Here is a 20,705-nt window from a genome sequence, read left to right as displayed (position 1 = left end):
AAATAAAAGTATTTCTTTCTAAATATGAAATAAATAAAAGTATTAAATAAACAAGAGAAAAATATAGAGTTCAAGAAAAAGTATGTTTGAAATTTTGTGGTTTAAATACAAAATAGGAAAAACAGCAGAGATAAATTACAACAGTTAAAAGATTAAAATAGAAATGATTATATCTGATTAATTGGTCAAATTTTCAATAAATCTCTTCCTTTTTATTATTTTACTATACTATACATACTATATTTCGAGCTTCCTTCTGGCATAGTAATTATTCTAGCAAGTCATTTATTTATTTCTGTGTGTTCTTAATTATGGCAGGATTGATCCTCCAGATATTGAACCCTCTGGATTTTATACAATAAATATTGAACCCGTTCAATAAGTCCTTGTTTTGAAGGTTGTATAAACAATCAGGTCTTTTAAAAGGAACAGCTTAAAATTAGAAATCTTTGCATGCGTGTAAACGTCTGAGCGGAACCATGTGATTACTGGATCTGGTTTTATTTACAGGCTGCATCTTCACACTGGAAATTATGTTTGGACTCCCATCACATCCACTCTTGTTCTTTCCAGACAAAAAGAAAAGACTTTGTGTAAAACATTTTTTTCTTTATGCACGACCTTTGCATAATCTTTTAATACATAACATACTGAAAGTAACCCTTTAATCACAAAACACAGGATGAGAACAGAAAGGCCAGTTGTCTTTCTTACATGTTCTGTACAGTACACACCAGCCCTCTGAAAATTACACTAATAAAAAAAAGCTCTTTAGACAAACACATTTAATACTAAAATATTTCACCAACTATCTTATGATAAACTGGCAAAAAATGCTGTTTTGACATCACTGTTTAGTTTGACATCAATCCTTTTGGTGGAAAATAGTGTAAATCCTAAAGCATCTCATGGAGAAACTAAGAAAAATTCAATTTTCATGCCACAAGTTTTTAATGAGCCAGTCTCATCACATACAGAAAACCTCCGCCAAAACGAAGCAGCACTGGTTTTATTTAAAAAAAAGAGATTACACAATCTAATTTAAGATCGGCTTACATTTTAATGTTGCTTAGAGAGATTTAAGGGGAAAAATGTATATTAGGACGTCTCACAGTACAGCCTTTAACTAACAACAAAAACAGCAAACAGAAGCGTCAGGTTGAAGCCGGGGCACTAAAAAATATAATTAAATATAGTAAACGGAGCTTGTAGTTGCCTGATGAATTACTGGACCTTTTTTATTTTTATTTTCAACAATAAAAAAGAAACAAAATAATGTAAACAGTTAAAGTAAAAGAAAGAATTTAGCTACAGCTGTCAGAGCCATCTGGAAGGAGAAGCAGAGAGCACATTCAGAGGAAAAACAAACCAATGAGTCCGCTTTCTGTGTTGTTTACTACTTACTTACTTACAGGAGGCTTGATTTGTGGTTTCAAAGCTGGTTAGATATCAGCGAAGCTCATCTCTTCCTGCATTAAACCATATAGACGCATTCCTAGGAAGCACTAAACCATGACAAGTCAATTCCAGCTCTCCTGGCCCAATATCCTGCATGTTTACTGGTCTCCACACTCCAACACACACCTTTCAAATTGTTGCTATAGCTTTTTCAACACATTAGGTTCTGCAGGATTCTGCCAATGACACCATTTAGCTAAATCAGGGACGCATCTAAAACATGTAGGACTTTGACCATCAATGACTGAATTTGGAGACCACTTCACTAACCTGCAGAACAGGTCCCTCCTACTATTGTCGAGTATCATTTTACTTTCTTACATTTAAACCACATAGACAGACTTAAATTTAGCAGTGTTCCAAATTACAATTACGGCACCTAAAATAGCATATTAGTCACTTCCTGTTTTAATACGCAGGCCTAAGGTCTCAAGGCGTGCTTTAAATGCTCCTCCGTTGTCCTGTTCTCTAATAAATCACTGGTAAGCATTTAGGCTGTGAGGTAAGCATGCAAGCCGCAGGGAGCCATGTGGACCGAGGCGATGACAACGGAATCCGTTTGCTGGTGTACTTGTGGTTATGCTCCAGAACCTCCATCATCACTAATCTACTGACTGTTTCACTGCAGACTTCAGTTTGCTCTAACCCGGCGACCGTCAACAGGAAGGTTGGAACGGTCAACATCTGGAATTTGGAGCTTGTTTCACATTTGGGTCGAGGTTCTGAAAGTGTGGCATAATCGCCAATGTAGATCAGTCAAATTTAAAGGTGGTTCGAATTTTTTTTTTGAAAGGGGGTTACGTTGAGAGGTTATCAGCAGTCAATATCATCAGTTTCCCAGCATGGTCACACTGGTAAAAACAGAACAGCTGTACAGTTAGAAGCTAATTTAGCTGATTTCTGCTAGAGTTGCACAATCGAACTTCGACATTAGTGTGTGCAATATCGCAATAGACAGCTTTGATGCATTGTTTTGTAGGGTATTGTATTTCAGAGGTTCACCATCTGCGTATGAAAATGGCCTTTACTCATGGAGAGTAAAAAAACGATACAGAAAGCAAGAACCTGTCTGAAAATTGTAATCAATATAGTGATTTTCATCAATAGTATCAATTGTTTTTCTTTTATCATGCAGCCTTCATTTCTACCACCTGGAAACAAACTCCAATCTCAAATATGTCAGAGTGCTTCATGCATAAACCTATTTTACAAACCTGGAAATTCCCGTCTAGTTTATACGGTCGTTCTGACAGTTTTTGCAATAAGAGTCGAGTTGGTCCGACTTTCATAACAATAACCTTCTGATGAGAAACGCCTCATCAATCATTTCTAACAAGTGTAGCTGCATCACAGCTGAATCCCGTCATCACACAATGCTTGGGGTTATAATGTCTATATTTTACAGATCCAAAACTGTTGTTGCATTAAAAAGAAAAAACCAAAGCTCTATTGACAGTTTCAGCAAAAAACAAACATAAAATGAGAGAGATAATACAATGGGGTGCGTCACAGTCCAAACTGAGGTTTACATGACTGCAAACACTTACAAACACTACTGAGTCAGACAGGAGCTAAAGTGTTATGAGAGAGAGTGAGGAGTGAGGGGCTGATGCTTTGTTAATGAGTTAAAGGGGGGCTGTTTGGAGAGAGTCCATCTCCAGTTCAATCCCAGTCCAGCCTCAAGTATACTGGAACTGCTCCGAAAAAGCAGAGAACTCTGGGGTGTACTGATGATTGCCAAACTGGCCATCTCCGCCTTCATACTGGTCATTCCCAGTGCCATACTGGTCATCTGGAGGTACGTAATGATCATCTCCAGGTGGGTATTCATCATCTGCAGGAGTGCACTGGTTATCACCTGCAGCATACTGGTGAACGCCCCCTTGTGATTCCACAGCTGAAGGTCGGTCCTCTCCAGACTTTTGACCAGTTTTCTTCATTCTTTAAAACAAAATAAATATAATGACTAAATAAAAAGCAACTTTGATAATTTGGTTACTAGCCTGATAAATCATCCACCCTATTTGTACTTACTGGTTCTTATGCCTGGCCCCACTGATATGAGACTGGTACTGTTCCACGGAGTTGAGCGCAATATTGCAGATGGTGCACGGGTAACCGTTTAGTGATGAAGCTACATGCAGAGGAGGGAAGTTAGTCTTTGTGTTGGTTTCTGGCAGAACAGGACCATAAAGTTGTTTTTGAATACCAAAATATACAGAATATTCATCACTAGGTAGAAACGGATAATCTGGACACACAGTCTGTGAATTTGTCCCAGTTTAGGGAGGTTTAATCAGATATCCAAACGTTACAGACACAGTGCTTCTCAGGAAGTACTAAAGGACATTATCGCTCAGTACCAGAGATCTGTTGAGGAAGAAAAATCTGTTTTTGTTCAATATAATTTCCAACCACACTCATTGTCCCAGGGTGTTGTTCTTCCTAGAAGCTACACCTGGCCTGGCTCTGTGTCTACCTGTGACACCTTTCTGGAGAGGGGAATCGTCCGAGCTTCTGCTGGCAACAACTTAATGCTCACCTTCTACAGATGATCCACATAGCCCTGTCTTTCAGTGTTTAACCCTTTCTCTCTCCTAGACATGGCTACTGACTGAGCTTCTACTGTAACTAACTCTATGTTCTCTCTTTCAGACTCTAACCTTGAAAACTGGATCAGAGTTTATCTGTTCTTTCTTTCTAGATGAAACGACTAAAGGAGCTACATCCATTAACATTTACTTTTCCTTCCCATAGAAAGTACTCCTGGATCAGTGCTTCCTTGTTCTCTTTGTGTCTCTGCTCTGTTCTCTCAAACCCCCAGTCGGTCGTGGCAGATGGCCGCTCACACTGAGCCTGGTTCTGGTTCTGCTGGAGGTTTCTTCCTGTTAAAAGGGAGTTTTTCCTCTCCACTGTCGCTACATGCATGCTCAGTATGAGGGATTGCTGCAAAGTCAACACCAGTGACTGTCCACTGTCTCTACATGCTCATCCAGGAGGAGTGAATGCTGCAAGTCACTGACTGGATGCAATCTGCTGGGTTTCCTTAGATAGAAAAACATTTTATCCAATTTGAATAAATAACTGAATCTGACTGAACTGTTCAATGATTAGGATTAATTAGAATGAATGAACCTGACTTTTGTGAAGAGCCTTGAGACGACATGTGTTGTGAATTGGAGCTATATAAATAAAACTGAATTGAATTGAAAAAAAATTAAACTTGATCCTCCAACCTCTGTCCTGCTCGATGCATCAGTCACTGTGTGACAATTTTCTTTAACGTTTACTGAAAAGGTGGCGTCTATAAGACAGGTTTCAAGCACACCTAATATTGTAGATCTATCTGTTGCTCACGTTTCAGCTGTTGGAACCAGTTCCCTTTTCTCATCTGAAAGAAGCAATTCAGCATATGAGACCTACTAACTGCCCTCTTGACTGTCTTTCTTTTAAACTTATAAATGAGGTTTTTACTAATGTTGGTCCTGCAATTTTTATGAACGTCTGTCTTACCTCAGAAACTGTTCTAAATGCCTCTTCTCAGAAAACCCACCTGGACCCATCAATTTGATCTCATTTGAGACCTATTTCTCATTTACCTTTTTTCAAAAGTTAATAAAATCTCTTGTATACAACGCAACCATTTTTAGAATAAAATGGCATTTTGAAACATTTCTGTTGGGCTTTAGATCAGTGTCTATGGACAGTACGCGCTCTGTTGTTCTGGTTCGATTGGACCTTACAGCAGCAGTTGACACTGAGCTGTTCTGTCCTTCTCTCATTTGAACCCCTTTGTTGGGGTCCTAGGCACTGCACTAAAGTGGTTTACTTCTCATCTGAATGATAGAACCTTCTCTGTCATGATATTTATCCTCAACCAGTACTTGTATTCTGTGGGGGGTCCCACAAGGCTCCATTCTAGGCCCCCTTCTCTTTTCTCCCTATGTGCTGCCACTCAGGGAAAATTATAACTATCCTTCCACTGTTATGCACACAAACTACACATTTACTCGTCTCTTAGGCAAGGTTGCAGTAAAGCTCTTCACCCTCTGTCCTGGACCACATAACTGCTGTCAAACAGAGGCAGTACAAACGTTTTATTGGTAAATGAACAAATGACTGAATGTATTTTATTTGGTGACAATGTAGCATAGGTGTCAGTACTTTGCCTTTTAAATCAAGTAACGTTGTTAGAAACTTAGGGGTAAAATTTGATCAGGACTTTAAATTCAATAAACAAATCAACTTTGTGTTCAAATCAAGTTTTTATTATCTGTGTCAAAGTTAATTAAACCCTTTTTAAATCGTCTGGACTTGGATGGCCATTTATGCTTTTATTAGCTCCAGACTAGACTATTGAAATGGACTCTATATATCAGTGTCTCTCGGTTTTCCCTTAAACGTCTTCAACTTGCCCAAAACACGACTGTCCGTCTTTTAACCAACACCTCTAGACACTTCCTGTCCTTTTTATGGTGCGTTCAGACCAAGGTTTTAATAGTTTTGCAATTTTCATTAGCTTTTATTTTTATTTAGTTTTGACTTCACATTTTCAATTCTGTTTTAGTTTTAATTAGTTTTTGGCATTTGTTTGCTATTTTAGCTTAGTTTTTGTTTTTTGAAAATGCTTAGTTTCAGTTTTGTTTTTATTAGTTTCAGTTATAGTTTTAATCTGTTTTTCTGAAATAAAATCCGGGGACATTTCCAGCTCAGAGATTAAAAGAAATAAATGTTATCAAGATATAATGAAAACATTGGTACAGTTAGTTTCATTTATTTTAAAATATTTATTCATAATTAAACTATAAAAATCAAGTGTAACAGCAGGAAAGTCTATCCACACTGTTGTTAGCAGAGTAATAAAACAAATAAATAGCAGTAGTAATGTCTGTCTTCTTTACGCTCCTCCTTTTTCTAACACCCATCTGCTCTTTCCCTGCTCTTAGCTTTACTCTTCTTTCTATCAGTCTTTCTATTTTCCTCCTCTCTCCTCTTCTATCACATGTTCACTATTCTAAAAGAGACATAATATAATCACAATCTTCTCCAAAAACATTAGAGCATAAAACATACTGAAAAATTACAATTTAACAAATAAAATAGATTTTTGTTCCAGATACCCAACAGTAGTTGGATATTTTTAGATAGTAGGAAACTACGATAATCCTTTAAATGTTAACTTTTCTTTAATTATTTAACTATTTTCCTCAGTTGATGAAATACCACAATAGCCATGTTTAGCAAAAAGAAAAAAACAACTATTTTTACTTGGAGCTATAAGCTCATACAACAGAAGAAATGCACATTTAACCAAGTGATTATCTCTCCCTTCTCATCATTCTCAGTTCATGCAGTTCTTGCCTCATTTACTTTCCCTGTTTCTGACTCCTTTCAGTAACTTTCATATGTCCAAACTGAGTGGAACACACTTCTCAGCCTGAGTGCACAAATCACTACAATAAATTAGCAAACAACTAATAACTAACTCCGGAAATATAAACTAAAGGTCACCAATCAATTCTAAAACATCTTACTTTGGACGAATCCTTGTTGACACTGTAGCTCCAATTTCCCAAATCAGGGAGTTGTGCTCTTGTCTTCCTATTTGCTGTTCTGTTTGTTCCTAAAAACTTGGTTTAGCATTTGTGTCCTTACCTTTAGTAAAACAAAACACATCCAAGCCATTTGTTTTTTACCATTTATTTGAATATTGACAACACTAGTTACGTTTCCTACAGCGAAACACACCATCACGGCCAGGATCAGCCCAGTCCAAGGAGGCGCACTAAGCTCTTCTTCTTCTACTCTGTCTGTAACGTTAACAACAGCACAACTAGCTACCGTAATAGCAGTTGTTGCGCGCAACATGCTCACTCTGGCTTTCTGCCCCCGCTACCGTAGTAAATCTACAGACAACATTTCTTATTCACAAAACGCTAAAATCGGGGACATTTCCAGGGACAGCTTTAGCCGGGGACAGGCCGTCTAAGTTAGGGACGTCTGGTCACCCTACACTACAAAACACCAAAACGCAGTCATATTCCCAATTTGGACTCTGGCGCTTTATCCCAAGTTCTGTTTCATTCATTCCTGACTGTCTGTGGCAGTAAACAGAGTGGATGTGTCTTCTCGCGCTCCATGCAGGTCAAGATTAACTGTAAAAGTCACGCACGTGACACGTAGCCCACCTTGGCGTGGGCCTATAAATAGCACATGGAAAGCTCCGTTCGACTCCTGGGATCTTCTCGCTGGGGGAGAAGTTCCGAGTGACCAGTGTGACTGGCAGTCATCCAGGAATTCACTGAACCGTGGTTACAGCGTAACTTCCGTTTCGCTGATATGACGCTAGGTGTGGACGGACCGCTCAGATGACTTGACTGACCGCTCCACCGCTTCATAGAATAGAAGCAGCTTCTATCTGCTGCTTGTCGGTTTCAACTCAACATGAAACGAGTCACGGTGGTTTATCTATGGAAAGCCGAACAACGCCGCCGGCGTCGACGTCCCTGGGTTCACCAGAGACGGAACCACCTACTCCAGGAGTAGCGTCTGGATCACGATCGCTTTCAGCGGTACTCCTGTTTATACAGGACCCAGTTTGAGGACCTGCTGCCCAACGTTGCAGGATGAATCAGCCTCCGCGTCACCAACTACAGGCGCTGTATCTACGCTGCAGAACGCCTGCCCATCTGTATTCAGTGAGTAAATAAATCTCAGCTCAATAGATAAACAGCCAAATTGTACTGTCCACATCTCCTAAATATAATAAACATTTTTGTGCCTAAACATATGGACGAGAACCGCCAAAATACACCAGGCAAGAGCTGATATGACAACAGAATGCAGCATGGTAGCGTATTGAATAATTATGTAACAACGGCTGATCGGCTTGTTGACATATGCATCTGAAAATGAAATACTTATGAATAAAATAGAATTTCCTACATGAACATAGATGTACCCTGAGCAACAGCTGTGAATTTCATACTCGTATGACAACTGTTGTGCTGAAAAGAGGCCTATTGACGCGACGCGAATTGACAGAAAAGTTCCGATTTTCCTGTTGCGTCATTCGGTCTGAACGCACCTTTAGAATTCATTTTAAGCTTTTGTTTGTTCTTAAAGCTCTTAACGGCCTGGCCTCACCTTATTTATCTCAACTTTAAGTCTTTCTTTACATGGCAGATCCCAGAGGAGATCAAATCAACTTTTATTAGATGCTCCAAGGACAAGGTTTAATTGACCAGGCATTTTCAGTGGCAGCACCCCAACTCTGGAACCAATTTCCTTTAGAGCTTTGCTCCACCACTGACCCAGACATCTTTAAATCTAAGCTTAAGACTTATTTTTTTTCAAGTAGACTTTTTAAACCACGTCGCAAAGTGGGATTTTAGCTATGATCCTTGTTCCTGTTGTCCGCTTTTATGGATGTATGTTTTTATGTTTTCTGATCTCACGGTTTAGTTCTTTGGTTCCCTTAGTTGGTCGTTTTAAAGCGCTGTATAAAATCAATAAATGAAATCTCAATATTTTGTGGTATTTATTGCCCACGGGCAAAAAACTGATGATAAAAAGTATATAAAACTTTGCAGCACTCTTCTTTGGTTACAGACTGTGTTTGTGGCTGCAGTGATGGACAAATACTGCTCTTAAGAAAAAACAAACTGATTATTGAAGAGCCTACTTCAGGACACCAGTAACATTAAAGTAGTGCAATTTTATTACTAAACAACATGCACTAAATGAATTTAATCATATTTTCAAACGATATTGATATTTTTTGCTGTTCTCATGGAACAAACAGTAAAAAAAGATATTTAAAGTAACAATCCCAACACTGCATTTAGTTTTTGTGGTTTGCAAACATTGTCTGGTATCATTGTTACCATAAATCATAATTCTTAAGAAGAAAAAAAAAAATGATATTGATCTGTCTCTATGGTGTAGAAACCCTGCATCTAACACACAAGGAAAGGAGCTGATGTAATGGTCTTATCACCAGACACTATAAGCATAGAGAAGGCTGGCTGTGTTAAAAACGGCTCTGCTGCAAGAATAACCCTTTACTATTTTTAGTTAAAGGTTACATAAATATGTAAATCAGGCAAAAGATATGCTGCCACCACGTTGATGCTGCGAGGGAACATTGTAGAGAATCTACAGATGTATAATTCTTTAAGGTTTACCTTTGACCTTTGCAGGGTGACAACCAAAATATGCAAGCTTGAAACCAAGTTCTGACCTGGTGCAGTGGAGGGCTTGTATGTCTCCATCAGCTTTAGCCTGGTCATGTGTTTTTTATGCTTCTTGCCCGCGTAATGCTGCTGGGCCATGAGCGGGTTGTTGAAGGAGGCCTTGCAGGTGGAGCAGTAGCGATCTGGGTTGTTGTTGTCCGCTTCAGGAACTCCACCTGTATTGTCGGCGGGTTTCTCCATCGGCTGTCTTGTCTGAGAGGCTTCTGCAGAAATGAGGATAAAGAGAAAAAGCAGGAATGTGTAAAAACAACAGGAAAAATAAAATGTACGGGAAACAGCAAAAAGGCCAAAGGCTTTGAATGATGTAAATAAAGCTCAAACCTGGAGTCTGGGATTCAACAGCTTTCATTTTCAGCCTCTTGGCATGAAATTTGCCCTGATAATGAGACTCAGCCATGACTGGAGACGTGAAGGTCATGTTACACAGGTGACATGCCTTCAACCGGTCAGTGTCTCCGTTGTCACAATCCTGCAGACAAAGACGCACAAACAGCACATCAATTATTTACTTAACAAGGTTCTTTTTAATTTTAGGAATGCACCGACCAAACGGCCAGAGAATGAGGTTAAGGACATGTACTTTATTACATAAATGGGAATTTATTTTTGAATTCCTTCGTTTTCAGTTGGAATCCTAACTATTACCATTATTAAAGAAATTGCAGCTCTTTTATAATCCAGGGAAAAAGTTTAATAATAATAAAATCAGCAGGTCAGGACTTAAAAGAAAATTTGAAACTGGTCCCAGCAAGGAAGAGTTGGATCATTGCATCCCTGTTTTAAAAGATATCACTGTTCATCGAGATAGTAAATTTAAAACACGAATACATCTGCATCTTCATCAGTGGTACGGGTTTAACGACTGCAAAGGACTGTTCAGAATGAAATAACTGCAAGCTAACATATTCAAAGGGTCATGAGGTCACACTTTGCAAGCCAGTGTAGTATTTCCCATTTTGGATCAGGTCTCACTGCTGTTAAGACACCCATACCCGACTGAAATTACAGGATCAGAGCGTTAGAAATGCACATAAGAAATAGAAGAATGAGGAAAATGTAGATTTATCTCTATAACTGACTGCATCATCACCATATTTACCAATATTATGGCCATCGCAGGATTTTCTAGTATAATGCAGCCAGCTTGGATTGGATCATAACATGACATCAAACCTTAAAACATCTGACTTGATCTGAAAAAATTGTGTAACTCTTAAATTTAAATATGTTTGTCAAAGAATCATTTTACTTATGATCTGTCCTCTTTCGGGTCTCCTCTGGGGTGGGATTTTGTTTGTAGAATCGGTTAAAATTTCATATAAGAAACATTGAATAACATAATAAGCTTTCAATACCTTTATGACTTCAAGTTTGTAACATACCAAACTCCTCATTCAGCTGTCTGGACCTTTCAAAGCCCGGCAGCTTGAGCCCTTCGTACTGGGACCATGTGCTCTTACGTAAAAGAAGCTGGAATCACTTCATATCTACTCTGAACCTCAGCTCTGGGACTACTTCCCTTGGAAGCTCAGAAAGATTACAGCAGATCAGCTGCAACCAACACTTTACATCAGTTTCACACAGAGGTCTGCAGAACAAACCAGGATCCCAGCTTGAAAGGGAAGAGAACAATCGCTGCTTTTAAGCAGCACAATGTTATGTTTCTATAAATGACTTTAAACAAATAAAGCTACAACTGAGGTGGAGACCTCAGCGGCCCGATCCCCGGATGCTTAGGCTGGCTCTAGGGACGTGGAATGTCACCTCGCTGGGGAGGAAGGAGCCTGAGTTTGTGGGGGAGGTCGAGAGATATCGACCAGAAATAGTCGGGGTCGCCTCCACGCACAGCGTGGGCTCTGGAACCCATCTCCTTGAGAGGGGTTGGACTCTCTTCTACTCTGAAGTGGCCCACGAGGAGAGGCGGCGGGCTGGTGTGGGTTTGCTTGTTGCCACCCAGCTCATCCGTCTCGTGTTGGGGTTTACCCCAGTGGATGAGAGGGTCGTATCCCTGCGCCTTCGGGTTGGGGAGAGGTCTCTGACTATCATTTCAGCCTACGGGCCGAGTGGTAGTGCGGAGTACCCGGCCTTCTTGGCGTCCCTGTCGGGGGTGCTGGATAGTGCCCCTCCCGGGGACTCCATTATTCTGCTGGGGGACTTCAACGCCCACGTGGGGAACGACAGTGACACCTGGAGAGGCGTGATCGGGAAGAATGGCCTCCCCGATCTGAATCCGAGTGGTGTTTTGTTATTGGACTTCTGTGCTAGTCACGGTTTGTCCATAACGAACACCATGTTCAAACATAAGGGTGTCCATCAGTGCACTTGGCACCAGGACACCCTAGGCAGGAGGTTGATGATCGACTTTGTTGTCGTATCATCAGACCTTCGGCCGCATGTTTTGGACACTCGGGTGAAGAGAGGGGCTGAGCTGTCCACAGTTGGATCCACTGGAGGAGGAGAAAGCCAGACAGACGTGGCAGGCCCAAGCGCATAGTGAGGGTCTGCTGGGAACGTCTGGCGGGCCCCTTGTCGAGGGATGTATTCAACTCTCACCTCTGGGAGAGCTTTGACCAGATTCCGCGGGATGTTGGAGACATAGTGGACCATGTTCTCCGCATCTATTGTCGATGCTGCTGCCCGTAGCTGCGGCCGTAAGGTCTGCGGTGCCTGTCTCGGCGGCGGTCCCGGGACCCGGTGGTGGACACCGGCAGTAAGGGACGCTGTTAAGCTGAAGAAGGAGTCCTATCGGCTGTGGTTGGCTTGTGGGACTCCTGAGGCGTCTGACGGGTACCGTGAGGCCAAGCGTGCTGCGGCTCAGGCTGAAGTCACCGAGGTGGTTAAAAAGCTCCGCGGTGGCAAGGCTTCGGGGGTGGATGAGATCCGCCCTGAGTACCTCAAGTCTCTGGATGTTGTAGGGCTGTCATGGTTGACACGCCTCTTCAACATTGCGTGGCGGTTGGGGACAGTGCCTCTGGACTGGCAGACTGGGGTGGTGGTCCCCCTTTATAAGAAGGGGGACCGGAGGATGTGTTGCAACTACAGGGGGATCACACTCCTCAACCTCCCTGGTAAGGCCTACGCCAGGGTATTGGAGAGGAGAGTCCGACCGATAGTCGAACCTCAGCTTCAGGAGGAACAGTGTGGTTTTCGTCCCGGCCGTGGAGCACTGGACCAGCTCTATACCCTCTACAGGGTGCTCGAGGGTTCATGGGAGTTTGCCCAACCGGTCCACATGTGTTTTGTGGACCTGGAGAAAGCATTCGACTGTGTCCCTCATGATGCCCTGTGGGGGGTGCTCCAGGAGTATGGAATCGGGGGCCCATTATTAGGGGCTATCCGGTCTCTGTACGAGCGGAGCAGGAGTTTGGTCCGCATTGCCGGCACTAAGTTGGACCTGTTCCCAGTGCATTTTAGACTCCGGCAGGGCTGCCCTTTGTCGCCGGTCCTGTTCATAACTTTTATGGACAGGATTTCTAGATGCAGCCAAGGGCCAGAGGGGGTCTGGTTTGGGGACCAGTGGATTTCATCTCTTCTTTTTGCAGATGACGTGGTCCTGCTGGCCCCCTCTAGCCAAGACCTACAGCATGCGCTGGGGCGGTTCGCAGCAGAGTGTGAAGCGGCTGGGATGAAGATCAGCTCCTCCAAGTCCGAGGCCATGGTTCTCGACCGGAAAAGGGTGGCTTGTCCTCTTCAGGTTGGAGGGGAGTTCCTGCCTCAAGTGGAGGAGTTTAAGTATCTCGGGGTCTTGTTCACGAGTGAGGGAAGAATGGAGCGCGAGATCGACAGACGGATCGGTGCGGCTGCCACAGTAATGGGGGCGCTGTGCCGGTCCATTGTGGTGAAGAGAGAGCTGAGTCGAAAAGCAAAGCTCTCGATTTACCGGTCGGTCTACGTTCCTACCCTCACCTATGGTCATGAACTTTGGGTCATGACCAAAAGAACGAGATCACGGATACAAGCGGCTGAAATGAGCTTCCTCCGTAGGGTGGCCGGGCTCTCCCTTAGAGATAGGGTGAGGAGCTCGGCCATCCAGGAGGGGCTTGGAGTAGAGCTGCTGCTCCTCCACATCGAGAGGAACCAGTTGAGGTGGCTCGGGCATCTATACCGGATGCCTCCTGGATGCCTTCCTTGGGAGGTGTTCCAGGCACGTCCCACCGGGAGGAGGCCCAGGGGACGGCCCAGGACACGCTGGAGGGACTATGTCTCTCAGCTGGCCTGGGAACGCCTTGGGCTCCCCCTGGAGGAGGTGTCTGGAGAGAGGGACGTCTGGGCGTCTCTGTTGAGTCTGCTGCCCCCGCGACCCGGTCCCGGATAAGCGGAAGACGACGAGTACGAGCTACAACTGTGAATTCTTATGACCCTGTATCTTTTGCATATAGAAATGAAGTAAAGTTCGTCTGCAGACACGATGCATCCCTGGAAATTACTGGGAGTTGATTTGAATGAATGTTGAGTTGCGATGAATTAACTTTAACACAAACAATGTTTTTTGACACACAACGTGAGGCCAGTAGGTTTTGTGTTGATATAAAGCATCCCAAATGGGTTAATGGCTCCTCAGTTTGCTCCACATCATGTCTACATAATTTCTGAGAGCTTAGCGCCGTGTTGACTGCAGTTTTTGACTCACATTGTCGGATATTTTGGGCTTCTTGACAGCGTTGCCGTTCTCGTTATGAAGGGAAAGGTAACGCCGAACCTTGTTGGCATGTTTCTTGCTCTGAAAGCACAAAGTAGCAGAAACTGTTTAAAATAAGAAGCCTCTGCATGATTCTGTTTTTCTCAACTTAAGTTAGAAATAAAGAAATGACAACAATTTCATTTAGATTTTAGAATCAAGTTTTGTAAACTAAACTAAATTTAGCAGAGGATTTCTCAGAGCTAAATACAAAATAAAAAACAGTTACCATACTTGTTAACTGTAAAGCATTGTTTTGGTGGTAAAAACAGAACCAATAATGTAATGTGATCCATGTGGTCACGCCTCTACACCTTTAAATGAAAGTCAAATCCCCCGATGCTTGAAAAGCACCAGGGGTTTGCTGCACTGACCTGATAATGAGTCAACTTCTGAGACTGAGAAATCAGGACAGCACTGCAGACTTTACACTGGCTGTCAGAAAACAGGTCGCTGCGCTCCTTGATCATTTTATCTACTGCAAGGAGGAGAAGAGGAAAAACAGAAGATGTTTAAATCATCAGGGGAAAAAAACTGTTATAATACAACATAGAAAACAGCCACAGCAACAGTTCTGCTTCACACTTTATCCCAGTTATCAAGGACACAAGAAAGCTAACCAGCTCTTCAATTTATCCTTTCAAACTACAACAAACCTCCCATGTGCCTCTAACACAAATGCAGAAACCTGCCGAAACAATGCTCCCAAAGCATGTTTTTAGGCCTGTCTGTGAGTCACAGTTCTTGGCTGATTCACCTTGATCGCTCAATTTCCAGATGTTATTAGATAAAAATAAAATCTGGAGATTCTGTCTGGCCAGTTTCAAGATGCTCTACATTCCGTAAGACTGATGTTTTTAGGAAAATTCGTCCTTTAGTATCATCTAAACCAAAGTTCCTTTTAGGAATTACATTTATAGACAGAACAGTTTCATTAATTATCATCTCATGTGCTGGATAGACTCGATACAATATGATAAATGCTGACGCGTCAAGATGTTGTACCTCCAGCATACATACGTGTACTTAACTGCTGCATGTCGGCTTATTTCTCTTGGTGGTGAAGCATTTTACCGAATTATGGTGGTTATAATCATAAAATTGCTCAAGGCTCAAATGTAAATGCATTTTTTCCATTTTATATTACACCCTAATTCCATTAAGATTCCCATGTTTGCTTGGGTTAGTTGGCTCATTAACTATAATGTTACAGATCCTGATGCCACCAAAATACCCAACAACTACCTGCTGTTGATAGATGATATTTAACTACATTTCACTGTAAGCAGAACATTGAAAATGACTTTGAACTCATCAGCTGTCAAAGCAGATAGCACACATTCCTGAGGTATGAAGTGATCCAAGGTCAAAACGCAACTAGACAACAAAAAAACTGGTATACAACAGTTTTGACTACATAGGTACGTAACTAGTTTGTTTATGGGTACCAACTAAAAGTAACAAGGAAAAAGGGCTATGCAGAGGTAGGAAATGGGTTGGAACAGATAAAGGGGGAACTGACCCGAAGACGTTTCAATATAACTGCACAAAAAGCAGTTTGAGATGCAAAAGGATAGATGAAAGTAAACTTTGTACTTTAGGCTGAAACAAATCATCGGATTAGTCAGTATTAATCAATTATTGAAATAATCATCAGCTCATTTAGTAATTGAATAATCATTACTATGGCTTATTCAGACTCTAAAACATGCCATTTGCTAAAAGAACCCACTCAGAGCAACAAAACTGTACAAAATATATATATATTTTGCATTTAAGATGAAAAACCTTGTTTCTCTGTAAATTTGCTCTATCCAGAACCCCTCCAGTGGCATAGCTTTAGCTTCACATTGTTCAAATTTAGTAAAAAACTCCTACTAAGCACCTTTTGCTATCCGATTATAATTTGGTTAATCTCGGCTGGCATGGGAACGCCTTGGGCTCCCCCCGGAGGAGCTGGAGGTTGTGTCTGGGCAGAGGGACGTCTGGGTGTCTCTACCAAGTCTGCTGCCCCCGCGACCCGGTTCCGGATAAAGCGAGAAACTATGAGTACGAGTAACTGAAAATAGTCAACAAATTAATATATTAGCAAATTATTAGTTGCAGCCCTAATTTTCTTATTCGACAACTTTATGCAATCAGATGAGCTTCCTAAGATAACTCTTTACTACATGTTATTACACCTAGAACTGATTATATGACTGGATTGTACTGGAACAAATTTAACTGGTTTGAATTAAAACCCAGTCCTCAGGTCCACTGTCCTTCATGTTCTAGACGTGTCTCTGCTCCTGCACACCTGATTCAAATGACTGCATTACCTTCTCAGAATGCCATCAAGTGGTGCAGAAGCCTGAAAATCAGCAGTTAATTTAAGTCAGGCATGTAGCAACAGGGAAACACCTAGTGTCCAGTCCTAAAGAGCTACCATCCAGAAATTTTTAAATGCATCCCTTTTCCAACACACCTGAAGAAATGGCTGAACTCCCTCATCAGCAGGTGATTAAGCTCTGCAGAGGGCTGGTAATAAGCCATTCATTTGATTCAGGTGTGTTGGAGAAGGAATGCGTCTAAAAGTTGCAGGATGGTCACCCTAATGCCTGGTTCACTCGTTTTTATGCTGGATTTAGTTCCCCAGATGTTCCCCTTCCAACATGCCCCAATAATCGTGATGCTCTTAAAATGATCTTATGAGATATTCCTGGTGTGTGTGGTGTGTTAAGAGTCTACTCGGAAGGACGTCGGGACCGCTACAACCTCAAAACAGGGATATTCAACGTGTTGGATTGGCCTGGCCTGATATCCTACTATGTGGGGTGTTCCCCGCAGACAAACAAGCACGCAACGCAGCCTGTTGAATATGACGTGTAGCCAAACTTGATCAGAGGGGAATTACTCTGAACTTACACTCGATCTCGATTTCCCGTCTGAAATCTGAATGTTTGTGAGTGAAATCTGTTGGTGTGTTGTGCTTGCCGTGTGGTTGGACACCACACACTGTAGGACCGATTTTTAATCGCCACGTGTGGGGTCTCTCAGGTTATGAGAGTAAGCCGACAATTTAAAAAATCCTGCCGTGTGAACCAGGCATCAAGGACTGGAGCTGAGCACCCCTGACCTAAAACAAGCAGGATAGAGAGGACTGAGGACCAGGACTGAGAACTACTGCCTTAATAGGACATTTGTTATAAAGTGAAGTGATTTCCATTTATGCATCAAACATGTCACTAAACTTTGATTTTTATTTAATTATAAAAGTGCATTTAAATGCATGCTGTTGGTTGATGCGTTTATAGACTGAAAATATTGGGAGTTTTTAGTTTGGGGCATTATTTCAAATGAAAAGTAGAAATAAAAACAAAAAACTGTCAAGGAAAATTTGATCAGTTTCTGTCTCTGGCCCTTTTGTATTTTCTAAATAAAATAAAAAACATATTTTAGGTCCAACGGTGGCTTACATTAGCAATAATAAATACAGCAATCTAATTTCCACGTATCTAAACACATTGTTAGAACTGTGATCACAATTAGTAGGAAGGATAATATTAGAGTTTGCTGCTGCTGTACTCAAACATCTTGTTTAGTGATTACACCACTGGCTGTGTAGGAGTTCCCTCAAAAAAAATTGTTTTATTTGCCAGATTTCACATTCATTATGTAGCCACAGTCCAAACATTTGTTTCCATTCCTGTTAGCGTTGTAGCCAGAGATTATTGTTAAGGTTTTGGTCCAACAAAACCTTGTTATCCCAATACGTTTCTTTATTAAATTGACCAATTGGTCTGTTAATGTTTGGGCTATAATATATCATAGGTCAATTGATTCAGTCTATGTTTAATTAATCAGCAAGTCACCTGGAATCCAGTTTCAGATTACTTCAAAAATTGGAAATATTTAATTAATACAGAATATACCTACAATGTTCACTTTAAAAAATAATGTAAGCTGAATATCTTTGTGTTTCAAGGGACAATTATACTGTTGCCGTTTTTATTCGCCAAAATACAAGTTCAAAATGTAAAAAACGTCCACATTTAACTGAATAAAAGGACCATTACAAGTGAATGAACTGACATTTATTGTAACCGCTGAAAAGGCAGACTACTGCTCCAAGCTCGTGTGTTGAACATTTCATGGCAAATTATTTAATTTTTTTAATAAAGCCATTTTTGTGATTTATTTCACACTTCAGATTTCAGTGTAAACTGGGAAACATAAATCATCCCAGAGTTTCAGCTTCTAACCTGCATTCATATCCTTTATAATATATACATTTTAAATAAACGTGCAATTGCACAAAAACTATTTCAGATCGGTGGAAAACTTGATAAATTCAGGTTAAATTCATAAGGTGCATCATGTCAAGCTAGGATGCAGATCGCTGCGATGTTTAACTGTGTGGTCAAGTCTCGTGAGCAGCATTTTCACCGTTACGCACAACAAACTGCGTAAAAACACGATCCTCCAACTAACTAAAACAAGTTCTTTACCGGAACCCGACATGGAGATGTTCTACTGGTCTGTCCTCAAACATATATTTCCAGAAAAGTCCGAATTAACATCGGATGCAGACCTGCTCTCGTCGACCTTGGAGCAGAAACGTTAGAGCTACGTAGCTTAGCACGTTTTAGCAAGACGATGCTAGTATTAGCTTCGAGGAAGCCGCCGACGAAAAAGGCAACGCGTTTCAACCGCTAGAAACCGCGGAAGTGCTGCTAAGTGCACTGACGCGGTTCTCTGCTAACATATGCATGCAACTGGAAGAAGCAGATGTCATACCCTCCGCCAAACCCGAAGGTAAGATAGGAAAACTGTCGGTCTGCATCGCCTCCGCCATGATTTTTCTACACACAGCATCGGCGTCCAACAGCGCATGCGCGGCCCATGACCAGACTGGCGGCACTGACGAAAAGGGCTTAAAAACAGTAAAGTAAAAGTTTGCTTTAAAAGCGCATAAAATAAATATGATTTAGCGACAGATGCTGCAAGTAATATCCTATAGCCTCTGAAACAAATTAAATACGAACAAAGGTCCTCCTTTCATATTTTTTGCGGCTATAGCTTTAAGAATTGACGTACTGATGGAAACCATCTTTGATAAAAACATACTTAAAATGCTACCGTACAGCCCTGACATGGCTGGTTTAAAATATTTTAATTAATAAATTCATAACAATGTAATGCAGCGAGTCTGATCCTGCTCCTAATATAAGCTTGATAGAAGTGATGATTGGAGGAGTTTCTAGATGCGAAAACTCCGCAGAGTGCGCCGGCGGGCCTTTAAAAGGTGCGGACCCTGTGCCAAGTTGCGCATGTTCTAAGTCAACCACTAGATGGAGACAAATCATTTAGTTTTTAGGCATGTGCACCAGTAAGTCCACCTCTGAAAGGCGCAAAAAGAACATAATGAAGGATTTGGAGTGGCCTAGTCAAAGTCTGAACTTAAATCCAAAGCCTTCCGATGTGGTTGGATTAAAACTGTTTTACAAAGATGCGCGGGCCAGACTTAAAAGACTCCTTGCCAGTTATCTTAAACGCTTGATGATAGTTGTTGATCAGATTTTAGGATGTACACGTACTTCACATAACACAGAAAATAATAATAAATTCTTCCAACTATAAAGATAACAATGACATTTTTACACAACAAAAAGTTTGTCTTGCTTACTGTCAGTCGAGGTAATTACTGCTTTTAGGGAAACAACACTTCTTGAATCCACTTCTGGAGATATTATAAACATCTAAAACATTTCAGGACAGTCTTAAAAATGTTCTGCCGTGGTTTTTCTGTGTTGTGAAATGAGCTCATGCTGTAGTTGCATAGACATACAGGACCTGCATGATTTCGTTCACATAGTTCACAAATACAGTAGACAACAAGAATGACTTATATGCGTGTGATGGAAAGGAATGTTTCCACTGATAGAAGGAAAAAACATCCAAATGTGTAATTTTTATATAACCAGTGACTTTATTGTCATGGTTAGGTTTTAGTGACAGGCATCAAAGTATGTTGACTTATAAATTAATAAGGTAACATCCAGATTAAAGCAACAAAAACCAAACATTTAAGTAAAAAACATGCAGCTGCTGTTATATGCTTGCCTGGTCAAATTAGGAAAAGGCACAAAGATGTGCATAACATTCCAATCAAAACATCTGCTCCAAGATTTTCTGTTTACAGCTGGTGGAAAGCAGCATGTCTGAGTTTTGTGTTCGTGGAAACATCAAAGCAGCACTTCTACAGAAATGTAATTAAAGTGAATGACTTACAGCTGTAAAGCCAGATCCTCCTGGCTGCTTTTGTCTTTAGA

The 20,705-nt window shown here is 41.3% G+C and overlaps 1 protein-coding gene across 2 annotated transcripts; it reads right to left on the bottom strand.

Annotated features, from left to right (window-relative positions):
• Positions 1 to 972: 972 nt before the first annotated feature.
• Positions 973 to 19,284, bottom strand: znf346 (zinc finger protein 346). Of its 2 annotated transcripts, none has more exons than XM_047379385.1 (7): positions 19,171 to 19,284; positions 14,766 to 14,869; positions 14,344 to 14,433; positions 10,035 to 10,182; positions 9,701 to 9,916; positions 3,493 to 3,592; positions 973 to 3,399 (listed from the first exon to the last, which is right to left on the bottom strand). In XM_047379385.1, the coding sequence occupies exons 1-7, from the start codon at positions 19,226 to 19,228 to the stop codon at positions 3,138 to 3,140; spliced, it is 978 nt and encodes a 325-aa protein (XP_047235341.1). In that variant the 5' UTR covers positions 19,229 to 19,284; the 3' UTR covers positions 973 to 3,137. The 2 variants fall into 2 exon arrangements, with proteins under 2 accessions (XP_047235341.1, XP_047235342.1); XM_047379386.1 differs by lacking the exon at positions 19,171 to 19,284 and adding an exon at positions 18,882 to 19,057.
• Between the last annotated feature and the right edge of the window lie 1,421 nt (positions 19,285 to 20,705).

The sequence above is a fragment of the Girardinichthys multiradiatus genome, chromosome 11 (genome assembly GCF_021462225.1).
Source record: "Girardinichthys multiradiatus isolate DD_20200921_A chromosome 11, DD_fGirMul_XY1, whole genome shotgun sequence".
Classification (NCBI taxonomy): Eukaryota; Metazoa; Chordata; class Actinopteri; order Cyprinodontiformes; family Goodeidae; genus Girardinichthys; species Girardinichthys multiradiatus.
The sequence above is the reverse complement of the archived record's forward strand: the minus strand, read 5'-3'. Positions and strand labels throughout refer to the sequence as shown.